The sequence below is a fragment of the Ctenopharyngodon idella genome, chromosome 13 (assembly GCF_019924925.1).
Source record: "Ctenopharyngodon idella isolate HZGC_01 chromosome 13, HZGC01, whole genome shotgun sequence".
NCBI lineage: Eukaryota > Metazoa > Chordata > Actinopteri > Cypriniformes > Xenocyprididae > Ctenopharyngodon > Ctenopharyngodon idella.
In genome coordinates this window covers 9,329,102-9,342,508 of record NC_067232.1, presented here as the reverse complement: position 1 = coordinate 9,342,508, position 13,407 = coordinate 9,329,102, and the positions used below count along the sequence as shown (strand labels likewise).

Here is a 13,407-nt window from a genome sequence, read left to right as displayed (position 1 = left end):
TTGTTCTGACCAACTGAGAATAAAAAGCATTACAATAAATTGCGCTACCAATGGTGGTTAAATCTAACGATTGCTTAGCTCATATCACATCAAGCCGTGCATATTATTATTATTATTATACTTTGTTCTCAAATTGTTAATGTTAACAACATCAGCATTGCGTGACTACATGTATATAGTGTGTATTGGCGTTACCTGATTTCAATTTCTGTATAGTCTAATCTCTAATGTTAATTTGTCATACCATACAATCCGCTATCAAAATAAGTTTAAATATTCCAGCTAATGTGAGAAAAGGCTATAAATGATCTGCCACCTGCAGCATCCTCACATGATATAGCCTACTAGCTGGGACTTCATTATGTAAACAGACGTGATGTAATGACGCAAAGATAAACGACGGCATGCACAAATTTCCCACGGAAACCTACCAGTACCACACGAATTAGAAAACATTATTACAAGCTTACCATTATGAATCGGGCTAAGGTAAGGGGATTTTTTTGAACACCGGCAGGTTATGTATGGCAGCTTTAATTATATTTCAGCATAAACATACATCTAGACAAATAATGAACATAATATAGCTAACATTTATAATTTATTTACAGCTCAATTAATACATAATTATCAAAATGTACTTTAAAAAAACATTTAAAAAATGTCAGAAAGATATGAGTTCCGTTGTTGTTCATAAATACCAGTAGTAATGTTGTACAATGAGGATGTTGTAATGTCGCTGGAAATAGAATCATCAATGAATTCGTGTAAACAATCTAATGGTTCACAACCTAAGAAGTTAGGGAGCTGATTGAGACGCACTCTCAGACTTCGTAACTAACCATTTAGCTATAACCAAACCAGAGATTTTCTTTGGATATTTGCTCACATTTGTGGGAGTGATAGGATAAGTAGTTTGTGAGTTATTAAATTATAGACTTCACTTAAGTATTTCAACCATCAGGAGTGTCAGTTGATATCTCATAATCATGTGATTGAGTCAGTTCCAGAAGGGAGAGAGTCAGAGATAGTGATGCACTAAAATTTAAGTTCTTGGCCAAAACATAAACTGCAAATCCTGGACCACTGGGATGAAAACCAAAACCACTGTAACTTGTTTAGAACAACTGTAAATTCTGTTAAAGTTCTATTTATTTATTTTTTTAAAGTCATCTCACTAGCTTCCTTCAGTTGATGTCACTTTAGAATAACACAAAGACTACTTTTAAGAAATATTGTTTAAATAACTGTTTCAAAAAGAGACTCTACTTTTTCTGTGTGGAAAATGGATCACAGTTCCATCGAAATAACAGAAGGACATATGTACTAGGGATGATGACAATTAATTGACGATTGATTGATTAATTGTTGATAATTTAATCCATTAAGCAGCGTGCATAGTTTGATGTGCAGCAGACACGCAAGGAAAAATGAAGCGAGCGTGCCGTTTATTTCGAAACATATTTAACCAAGGGTTCAAAAAACCCTCCAAACAAGTGATTTTTACTGAACATAAAAACTACTTACATGTGTAAACGGCACAATAAAAGTACATAGAACAAACAACAAGTAATAAGATGTATAATGATCTTCAAGCACTGTTTCAGCTGGGTTCTCCTGTTCTATGGCGCATGTTAAATCAAGATCTGTCAATCTGAGCATTCAAACCAATCCAAGCACGCTCCAGCTGTGAAACAGTTTTCGATTTGATCTATACACATCATTCCTACCCACTATAACCACCCACCACACCTAAGATCCAGTCTGCATGGGTTGAACTTTCAAATGACGTTAGAAAACACTGCGTCATGATCACGACACAATCGGATCCTGGAAGTCCTATAGCTTTAGCCAAGCAGCATATCATGTCACTCCGTGATCTACACATTGTCTTATGTTGTGTTTGGGCTAGTTTGAGACCACCTGCTCTAAATAAAGATATGTGATCTATGGTTTACTAATGTTTCGTTGTTTTGTGAAGTTACAAACAAAAACATGGTGCACTGCAAAAGCATCATGTGTTTACCGTTTTCACGTGCGTTGGCGCCACATTTTCATACAAATGGTTGATATAGTTCTCTGAACTGAACCAGATATGCTTGTTAGTGGAGACCTTTTCAACGACATATGACACAAGTCTGTCTGTTATATACAATGATTTTGCACATCACATTATCATGTAAAGCAGTTATTTTGTCGCACCTATTCCCTATATTCATTGTAAAGCCATGCTTCTAAGCTTTAAAACAACACCTATTTTGTGTTGGTTGAGCAAGTGGTTAAGTAACGTGATAACTTAGTAGCGCCACCCTAAGTTAACGAATAATCGATTAATTGATTGTTACTTTAAACAACGATCAATTATTGGAATGTACATTGACATCCCTTATCTGTCCCTACAGTATATTACATGAGATGTTGGTTAAGTGCATGTGTATAGTCTAAGAACAAGAAATGCACTTTATTAAAGATTCAAAAGAAAACTGCAAACATCATGCATGCACAATTAGGAAAGGCAATTCTGAACTGAATTTGCAATGGTGTTTAGATTTTGACCATAATATGCTTTCATAGTCATGTGAGATTGATGTGCAGCATTGTTTGTTGTCTGTCTGCATGCATCTCATCTCACGTCAGAGCAGTGTGTGTCTCATCAACTATACCGGCAAGATATCATCTTCATCAGCTAGTGTTTACATTAAATATGTTTAAACCTGGATAATTTTACATGCACGCTGCTTTTTCTCCTTGTCTAAATTTCTGTTGTCCAATCTGCTTAATTTTCGGTTAATGTTTTTGGCCCAGATATTTAGTCTGTTATAAAATCTTGAGAGAGAGAGATATATATATATATATATATATTATTATTTTTTTGATTATTTTGTTGTTCACTCTTAAAATTGTGACTACTACTACACTAGTAGATAGGGGTGTAACTGTACACAAAAATGACGGTTTGGCATGTACCTCGGTTTTGAAGTTACTGTTCGGTACGGGTTCGGTACAGCAGGGGGAAGAAAACTAAACCTAATAATTATTTTTTTTATTTTTTTTTTAAATGGTGGTTTACTGTTTTTAAATGAAATTATTAATGCCTATACAGATCTGTCACTCCACATCAAAGTGCATCAAAACGGCATTTATTGTTTGAATTTCATGATAAAATACACAATTTAAAAGATGACACTGTTTCTTATCGGATGTAACAAAACACAGAGCTTATTGCGATTATTGGTGGTTAAAAGTGGTTAGGCTAGAATACTGTATTCATCGTATACATGTGCGTATGAACAGTAAGACGTACCGAAAATTTCCGGGATGAAAAGTGTACTGTTACACCCCTACTAGTAGAACCCTCTAGTGTTAAATCCTGCTAGGAGGGAAAGCTAGTGGTGATAAATACACCCCGATGAGGGCTTTCCCAGGTCTCCATGACAGCATCCACATCCATGTGGTATGAAAGCTTGTATATATACGTGTCCTTAGTGAAGGTGATCTTGTTTGGGATTATTGGCATAGGGCTGTATGTTTATTAAATGTAAAATATCTCAAGATGCTTGAAAGCTAGAGTGAATTTTTTTTAACTGTAAAAATTGTCTATTCTGTAGAAGTATTGGCAGTAGGGTTTTACACAATCACAGATGGATTCAAGCTGAAAGGTGTGCACTTTATAAGATTTTTTTTTTTTTTCTCCCCACTTCAAGTTCGCTTGCTTGTTTCTTTTACTCTAATTTATTTATTTTTTTCCTCCTCCAGACAGAATTGCCATGTTCCTGTTAAATTACCTGCTCTTATGTCGTAATTTGTTTTGAACAGTGATTTTGAAATGCCACAAGGAATTGTTCTCCCAGTGACATTTTTATGGCTGAGTTTGACTTAACAACGCAGAGGTGGTTTTCATTAAGTGTTCATGAAAAGTATAGAAAATGTGCTCCCACTGTAAACCGCAGCTGGTTCGCAGCCCTCAGGGACAGGAGTGCATGCTTTTACATGACTATAACGGATCGACTGCCATTATGGTGTACCCGCGTACTGTTTCTGCCTCGTTAAGAACAAATTATCTTTAATTAGCTGCTCAGAAGTGTTTGATAATACAGTGCTTTTACACATCGATTTTGGAAAGTCTTCACGCATGGCTCTTCGCATTGTTGATGCCACGTGTAAATATTTAACTGATCCACGGTCGGGGGAATCTTTCATTTGTCTCGTTTTGATGTTCTCTCTCTGCTTGATTAAGTCTCTGTTAACATTTATCCTGTAATGTTTCAGCAAGGGCTTTTGTGTTTCCTGCCAAAGTTAAAGGATTAGGTAATGTCGCTCTTTTAATTGAGCATGTTTGGAGACCCTCTCTAAAGCCTGTTTGTTTTATTCCACATTTCTCCTCAAAGGCCATCCATCATGCCTGAAGTTCTCCACTGATTTGACTGCAAATGTCAAGGCCCTGCGATGGCAATGCATCGAATGCAAAACATGCAGTTCCTGTCAGATTCAGGGGAAGAATGCTGTAAGTTCTTTTCAAATGCACTGATGGCCTTGGCCCAGTTCCTGCTGACATCCTTTATAGTGTCAGAGCGCTGCTTGTGTTCTGACACTTACTGCAGGATGTTGTTTACTTGTGTAGTATATATTGCGTCTTATTTTTTGGAGTGTCTGACAAGCTTCTCTGTGTGTGTGTGTGTGTGTGTGTGTGTGTGTGTGTGTGTGTGTGTGTGTGTGTGTGTGTGTGTGTTGATTCAGGATGAGATGCTCTTCTGTGACTCCTGTGACAGGGGTTTCCATATGGAGTGTTGTGACCCACCGCTCTCCAGAATGCCAAAAGGTACATTAGGCCTTTGTTTGCCTCTGTGGATTTTTCCATTCTCAAGGTGAAGCTGTTTAAATGTGCCATTACACAAAGGCTTCTGGTTACATAATCGTAAGATGATATGTACCTTGCGTCCTGCACTATTTAGTGGTTCTCTCTCTTTCTCTCTCTTTCTCTCTCTCTCTCTCTCTCTCTCTCTCTCTCTCTCTCTCTCTCTCTCTCTCTCTCTCTCTCTCTCTCTCTCTCTCTCTCTCTCTCTCTCTCTCTCTTTCTCATTGTTAATGATTTCGCCTCTGGCTTGCAAATGACTGTGCTTGTCCTTTTCAGTTAATGGCAGTTTGTCTGAAATGGGCATGTAAGTGCCAAGATAAAAAGGGAGCAGCATCATAAAGTGTTTCAATAGAGCAGAACAGGTTCATTTCACTTAATTTTACAAGAGCCTTCAGTGCTGAATGTCTGTAACTGCTGGAGGGAGGTGACATTCTGCCATGAAAAATCCCATCAAATTTCATTTGGGTTTTGTTATGGGTGAAAGAAAATACTTTAACTAAAACCTGTATGTCAGGGTGTCAATTTAACGTGTTAATTTAGTTTGATTAATTATAACAAAAATAACACAATTAATCAAAGTGAGAGACGCAGACAGACTGACTTAAGTACTTATTTATGTGACTGCAAAATATATTCATGTGGATTGTAGTTCAGTGATAGACATATTCCAATGATATGGAAATAAATCAAACAATATATTGATTGACTAAGACATTTTTTTTTTTTTTTTTTTTTGTAATATCTTTTGAATTATCTTTTTCAGGAAATGTGATCAATTGTAAATTAATTACATTTCTAAAATCATTGACTGGCCTCAAATAAATGTAATGAAAATTAGTTATCAAGAGAGGCTATACATTGTTTTTTTTCTGTCGTTTTCTCAGTATAACATTTGTCAGTATTTTCATTTATGCTTTTATGTCATGTCAAGATCACAGGAATACAGAAAATTAATAATGCATGGCCTTTGTATCTTTGTTTACAATTCTATTTGGCTGCCACTATGAACTTGCTCTCTGTTGTAGCTGTGATGCTTATCTCACAAATCAGTGCTGCGTATTCCACTCAAGATATCTGAGGGCTTCAGTTCTATACTAAAAAATCAAAGGACATGCAAATTATTTAAGTAGTTATGTGAAATTTGACAAATGATCTAATCATTCAAATTGTGTTCATTTGTTATCTTCCTCTCTAAAGAGGATGAGAAGGCTGAAATCCTGTCAAGAAAAAGCTTCCCACACAACTTCAAAGACATTTATTCAGCGTTTCCTTGTTGGTCTGTTACCCGTAGAAATCTTGTTTTTCTTTGCTCTATTCCTTTTCTTCTAAAGATAGTGGAAATAAAGGGAAAAGCACAGTGGGTCATCTCTGCTCAGTACTACAAAGACATGTTTGAAAAGTGTCACTGCTGCAGACATGATGAACAATCCTTGAAATGCTTCTCTTTTTGTTTCTTCCTCTCTCCCTCTTTTTTTTCCCTGGACCTCCCCCAGGAATGTGGATCTGCCAAGTATGCAGGCCAAAGGAGCAGGAGGGAAAACGGTTGCTACACAAGACAGCGGCCCAGATCAAAAGGCGATATGCAAAGCCAGGAAGGCCAAGAAAAAATCTAGCACATCCAACAATGTACGATAACTCATTTCATCTGTCTTGTTCATTGTGCTTCAGGCTTAAGGTTACAGGTCTCACATCAGTATGTTGCCTAAACTGTTAATGCTCTTTTTGATGGCCTACTCTGATTTTTGTCCTTCACAACCTTGCCTTGAGAGTATATGTAGGTTTTCATACCCTCTCATCCACAAGGTTTAAAATTAGCATGGCTGCTACAATGTACTTTTAGCCTGGAGCATTCTTTGCAAGTCTATTTTTAACATATGGCCGTGTTGTAAAGCATACTCAGAACGCTGTCAGTCGGACTGGGTGAGTCTGGGTCAGTAAGCTTTTAAATGTGCAACACTTGAGGGATTACATCTCTCCTAAAGGCTTGATGAGCACTGATAGACACGGTGGAACGTGTTGTTGAAGCTGTGAAATCAGGCTCTCAAACCAAGGCTCAGGCTTAGTCACAGTCAAAATTGTGCACACAGATTCTCATTCATTTGTGGCTCGTGTTTTAAATGCAACCTTCATCTGCTTTCACAGGTCTGACAGTGGTGGTCCAGGATCCGTTGAGCTGTCTGAAAAAGCACGGCATGGTAGGGGTTCCATAAGCACTTTCTGTACCCCACCCTCATCAAGCACCTTTATACCCACCACAGACGGCAGGAGTCTCACTGACCCCCTCACATCCACACCCACCCTCACTACGTTGCCCCCAATCAACAAGAAAACCAAAGGTCTCATTGACGGGCTTTCCAAATTTTTCACGCCATCGCCCTTGGGTCGCCGATTGCGCGGTGAGGCGTCGGGCTCCTCGAATCAGCACAGGCAGAGGAAACGAGGCTATCGGAAACACCATGCCAGCGTGACGACGCCAGGTGTGAGGTTAAACGCCCCGTCTAGTGTTCTCCTTACCCCGTCCCCTTCGCAAGGACACAGCCCCATCTCGCTGAACCCCACCCAGTCGTCCTCTCCTTCCTCCGCCCACTCCCCCCACAGCTCCTCCTCCCAGTCTAGCGGCCCGTCCCTAAGTAGCCTCCCAGGCAACAACCAGCTGAAGGGACTCTTTGATGGACTGTCTCACATCTTTACCACTCAGGGACAGTCCCGGCAAAAGGGACTCCCCAGCTACGCACCGCCCAAGCGAGCGCGCCGCACCCAGGACGTTTCCACCTCACCCAAAACATCCCTGCAGCTTCAAGGAAAAAAGCCTGTCAAGGGTTTCGGTAGTAAATTAGCATCCCTGTCCGGTTCGGCCTCAGGATGGGCACCCAAGCGGGGCCGACCATTTAAGTCGGCACTCCATTTCAAACGAACTCCTTTCTTGAGAAAGCACAAGCTGCTAGGCAGGTTTAGGTTTAAGGCCTCCCCGCAGAGGGAGAACAACACACCAGGGAAGGGCAGATTGGCAGACGGAAGAGTTAAACCAGACCCAAACCATGGTAAGCACAGGGGCCTGAACCTCCAAACGGCTGACTAGCTTTTTCATCTTAAACCGTTTTACTCATCTTCCTCATTTTTAGAAGCACAGTAAACATGGATTTTTGTTTTTCAACTAATACTGCATCTCTGCATTTTTGTTTTTAACCTTTTTCTTCAATATTTTTTTATTAATTCTGAAGCCACTAAAGCCTTAGAATACTGCTCTCTGCTCACGTCCTCATGCTGCTCACACCTGCCTCTCAAACCGAAGTTATTAATGCTTTTTCCTTTTAGTAACAAGCACTTTAATGTAAAGTGTTTGCATTTCAAATGACCCTTGCTCCTGGTTTGGTTCCCTCTCAACCTCTGCACAAATGGAGTATTTGTTTAGAGGTCACTGTTGCCTAGAAACAAACTGTGATGTGTGGTTAGAGGTTTGAGGTTAGTGTGTTGGCCAGCAGTGTTGATATGAGCCTTTCCTATCAGCTGTCCTTTCCATGACACTAGTGATTTGCATGCTAGCAGTTGTGATTTTGAATGCTGTGTTAAGTCTAAGGTTAGTGCTTGTTTATATTAGCTTTGGGTTTTATAGCGTCAGCATCTTTTCAGTTTTTTTGTTTGTTTGTTTTTTTGTACTACATTCTGCACACAAATTCTGAAGGTCTGTTCTCTGACCTCTCTACAGCCTTTAATGCCGAGAGATGCTCAAGAAGAGAGCCACAGGAAGGAAGGATGATTTTACTCAATGACCATGTGGCTGAAGAGGATCTGAAATTGTTCAGACACATCAAGGAGATCACAGCAAAGGTGAGAAGAGTCTATATTTAATAGGCAAGTGTCGCTGTTTCTATTGCTCATACTTTAGGTGACCACCCAAAACACCCTAGACACCATATAGGAACATCTTAGCAACCACATAGCATTGCCCTGACAGAATATCTGGTCTTATCTGTTCTTAGCTGGTAGGGCTGCATGATTAATCGAAATAAAACTGAATGCCACAATGTGGCTTAGTTGATATTATATAATCCATATATGCTTAGGCTGTGATTTTAAATAAATACAGTCTGTGCAACACATTCGAAATTGAATCGTGGCACTATGTTCTTTCACGAGCAGCTCATGATCTAGTTGTACTGTAAAATTTACAATATTTTTGTTTACCATTTTATTTAATAATATATAGCCCCCCAATTGTAGAGCCATATTAGCTGGGCATTTTTCTAACTAGGAGACCAGCTTAAAACTCCTTAGATCAGTAAATCAAGCTTAGGCTGGTTGAAATGTTTGTTTTTTGTTTTGTTTTTCTCCAGAGCAAGTACCTTTAGCATTGTGGTTGTAATATAAAAATTAACTTTCCCCCCCCCCAGAAAACTGTTGGCGATCAAGGACAATCTCCTCCTTTGATTGAGTTTGGGAAGTATGAAATACAAACTTGGTATTCCTCACCATACCCTCCAGAATACTCAAGGTAAGTCTGAAATTTATTCCAAAACATTTTTTACAGCATCTTTCAAAATGTCTGCCAGATCTAGTCTTAAGCAAATTTAAACTAGTGTGTGATTTAGAGTTAGACTCCCTACTCTTATAATTAATTGCTGCTCACCTTCTCAGATTACCGAAGCTTTATCTCTGCGAGTTCTGCTTAAAGTACATGAAAAGCCAAGACATTCTGCAGAGGCATTCAAAGAAATGTGGGTGGTTTCACCCTCCAGCTAATGAGATCTACAGGAAGGATAACCTCTCCGTGTTTGAGGTCAGTGCTGGCTTTTAAATCTTCATGCACAACTTCATCCGCATCCTAATTTCATCTCATCTGCATTTGCAATTAAGACAAGATGGGTTATGTCCAGAGATTAAAGGCTATAAAGTGCCAAGCTTGTCGAAAGACACATCTCAGCATCATGGATGAGAACTGGTCTTGCATGATTTAATCATGTCAGATTAAGCCAGTTCTTCAAGGACTCTGTCTTGTTTGTCTAGTGAACAGGAAATGCATCAAAATCCTAGCAGGCCTCCAAAAGTGTTAAAGACCTTTCATTGCAGAATGTTTCTGAGTTCTGATCTTTACATGTGCTCCACTAGCAGGAACTGTCCTTATATGCCCTATCTGAAACTCTAATGTTTTCCCTTTTTTTTTTTTTTTTTTTTTTTTTTTTTTTCATCTTTGCTTAGGTTGATGGAAATATAAGCAAAATTTTCTGCCAAAACCTTTGTTTGCTTGCAAAGCTTTTCCTGGACCACAAGACGCTGTATTATGACGTTGAGCCTTTTCTCTTCTACGTTCTAACACAGAATGATGAGAAGGGTTGTCATCTTGTTGGCTACTTTTCAAAGGTATTACCCTACATAGATATTGTTAAGAATATATCTAATCCTATGACAGTGGATTCAGAGTAACAGCGGGTTGTTTAGTGGGTTGCTAAAGATTTATTGTACAAAGTTTATTGTATGGTGCTCGTTTTTGGATCTGAACATTTCTGCAATATGTTTGAAGGGTTTTGTGTGGTTATGTTTGGTTCAGTTCAGTAGAACGGCAGGTGCAATGAATTGCATGCGTTGGCAGTGTGCTGACACACTCTATCTTTCTCTCTTTCTCTCCCACAGGAAAAGCTTTGCCAGCAGAAGTACAATGTCTCCTGCATAATGATCATGCCTCAGTACCAAAGGCAAGGATTTGGAAGGTTCCTCATTGATTTCAGTAAGTTATTCATTAACTGGTTTGGAAGTCTTATGAGATGTGAGGGTAAGATTGTTTGTATCATGAACAGATGCCTCTGTGCTCTGCATGGAAGGAAAAAGAAGATCTGTTTAAGACTAGACAGTCATAATGAAATGGAAAGAATGGCTTGTGGTGCTTGTTTCATTGTCATTTTAGTTTTCAAATGGGTTTGCATGTCTTTATATACAGTAAATATAGTGCATGATATAATTTATTTGCTTGTGAATGTTTTGATTTTGATTGCTCTCTGTGTAGAATCAGAAGAGCATTTGCATACTTTGTTTTAATGCAAAAGACTACAATAGAGAATCTGGAAATGTTCTCATCTAAATCTTACTTTGCTTATGCATCTGTTGTAAACACAAAATCAGCTCACACTTTAAGCAATCAAAAAAAAAAGGTTACTTGCACTGTTATTGGAACTGTTACTGTATATTTTTCCTGCTGTTTTTATCCATTAGTAAAATATACTGTAATATTGGTATTTTTAATGTAACATTGACATCACATGGCTCACATGGCAAGAGCTTAAGTCTTAAGCCATCAGAATCAAAACCATAATCATTCAACTCCTTACATACAATAAGAAGCTTGCATTTGTTTATATTTAAAATGTCATTCAAATATCATGCCTTTAGACCTTATGAAGCTGCATGAAAACAATGACACGTTCATAAATTGTGATTGTGTTTTTATGTTTTGTCCAAGTGACATTCAAACCCTATCTGAAAACAATACTCATAAACAATCTTGTCTCCTCTCTTTGTCTCTTTCTGTTTTTCCAGGTTACTTACTTTCCAGGCTAGAGGGCCAGGCTGGCTCCCCAGAGAAGCCTCTATCTGATCTGGGTCGTCTGTCCTACTTGGCTTATTGGAAAAGTGTCATACTGGAGTACCTGCACAACCACCCAGATAAGAGTGTCAGCATCAGGGGAATGAGCCGAGCCACGGGCATGTGTCCACATGACATCGCTACCACACTTCAACAGCTCAACATGATTGATTTCCAGGATGGCAGGTGGGTTTGACTGTGGTGGTATCTGTCAATCTGACAATTCACTCACATACTGTATCATTCCTAAAGGGTGGGAAAGGGCTGAGTAAAATACAGTTTGGGCTCTATTTGTATGTGCGTTAATACTGAATTCCAATTTCTCATACATCACAAAAGATATCTACATTTTGAATACATTTCCTAACATGTTTGTCTAGGTTTCTAATCATCCGAAGATATCAGCTGATTGAGGAGCACATGGATAGACTGAGAGTAAAGCCAAGGCTTCATGAGGTTGACCCTGATTGCCTGTGCTGGACTCCAGTTTCAGTCTGCAAAAGCCCACCAGGGGAGCTGAAGAGTGCTATGGCACAGGTAGGATTAAAGGTTTATTCATGATTTGATCAGGGACTGAACACACCTGCTTTTACTGAACCCAGTTTTAATTGTTTTCTGTCTAGTCTAGTGCAGAGTGTTCTAATATTTAAAGCTAGACTATGAAGGAATTCTACATTAGAAATAAATTGAGACAGTACAAATAAATAAGTAAAATCACGTTTTTGCTTACCCTGCAGTCACTACGATAAACTTTCAATAATGATTTATATTCAGAGCTTTCTGGTTCGTTTCCCAGAAAAACAGGCTTCCTTCATTCCTTCTTGTCTTTACTCGTTCACACACAAATAAAAGATCCAACTATTATGGTACCAATAAAGGTATACCTATACAGTTTCAAATGTTGAAAGAGCCCAAAGAAGTCTGCATTTTAACTTAAAAATGTTTGCTTAATTCATAGCAATTAAATCTTCTGCAACCCCGTTTATATAAACATGCAAAAAAACAACTAGGTGGTTTTCCTGGCATATACAGAGGCTTGATCAGTACGTTCCAGAGGGTGACTTGCAGTCTAGTTTACTATTACAGATGTCTTGCATCAAATTACTGTGTTCTGTCTGCATTGTTAATGTTTGCCGCAGATATTGCAGTACAGACACAGCAGATTTTGTAAAATGCTCTTTTATTCTTTCTTTTGACCTCTAACACAACCTGACCTTTTTGCATAATGCTGAACTCAAACATAAGTGGTAAGGTGATCAAAGGCTGTTCTCGTGGCGGTTGTGTTTTTAATTGAAACCTATTCAATAGGCAGATCATGAAGATCACGATGAGCACAGGTAACTCATGCCTTGCCTGGCTCTGCATTATTAGCTACAAGATGATGCTTGCGTGAAAAGTGAGCTAAATTTATCCCTTTCAGGAGTTCAGGGTGAGTTCACAGAGATAGCTGAAAGCACTTCCAACAGTAACCCAGCTTCCTGTGTGACCTAAATCAAAGCCCTGTATTATTAATGCCTCTGAATGTCCCATGAAATGTAATCTTCCATATCCGCTTAAAATAAATGTTGCTGAGATCAACGGCTAATCAAGAGACAATTTCTGCACTGCAGGGGCACTGCGAAAGCAAAGTGTATATAACTGAGATGTTATTTGTCTGCTTGGCTTCAGCCTCTACTAGTGGCTCAGGCAAGCTCATATTTGTGTTTTTGTGGAATAACAGGCAAGAGACCGTCGCGCAAACTGTAGTGCATCAATCAGGAATTTGTCAATGGGGATGGGCTACACCAACACAAGACCTCCACTAACCAAGTGCAAGAACTTTAGCAGAAGATACTCGGACCCACTGTTTGAAAACAGCGCTGGGAAAGATTTTGAAGTGAGTGAAGACAGCAGCAGTGATGATGAAGACAACGCTGGTAATGAAGATAATGCAATCAAGTCCCAGACTGGGCAGGGGCTCAAGCGAAAGGTAAATATC

The 13,407-nt window shown here is 39.0% G+C and overlaps 1 protein-coding gene across 6 annotated transcripts in view; it reads left to right on the top strand.

The window, feature by feature from the left end:
- kat6b (K(lysine) acetyltransferase 6B) overlaps positions 1–13,407 on the top strand; it is a 40,553-nt gene that overhangs the window by 22,192 nt on the left and 4,954 nt on the right. For 5 of the 6 annotated variants that reach the window (XM_051916408.1, XM_051916404.1, XM_051916407.1 and 2 more), the window contains exons 4-15: positions 4,389–4,504; positions 4,738–4,819; positions 6,349–6,481; positions 6,998–7,896; positions 8,562–8,683; positions 9,247–9,347; positions 9,491–9,632; positions 10,052–10,213; positions 10,484–10,577; positions 11,384–11,615; positions 11,810–11,966; positions 13,150–13,398. In XM_051916408.1, coding sequence (XP_051772368.1) covers positions 4,389–4,504; positions 4,738–4,819; positions 6,349–6,481; positions 6,998–7,896; positions 8,562–8,683; positions 9,247–9,347; positions 9,491–9,632; positions 10,052–10,213; positions 10,484–10,577; positions 11,384–11,615; positions 11,810–11,966; positions 13,150–13,398 — 2,489 coding nt within the window. The remainder of the gene's footprint in view (positions 1–4,388; positions 4,505–4,737; positions 4,820–6,348; positions 6,482–6,997; positions 7,897–8,561; positions 8,684–9,246; positions 9,348–9,490; positions 9,633–10,051; positions 10,214–10,483; positions 10,578–11,383; positions 11,616–11,809; positions 11,967–13,149; positions 13,399–13,407) is intronic. The other variant, XM_051916409.1, reaches the window with a different exon arrangement.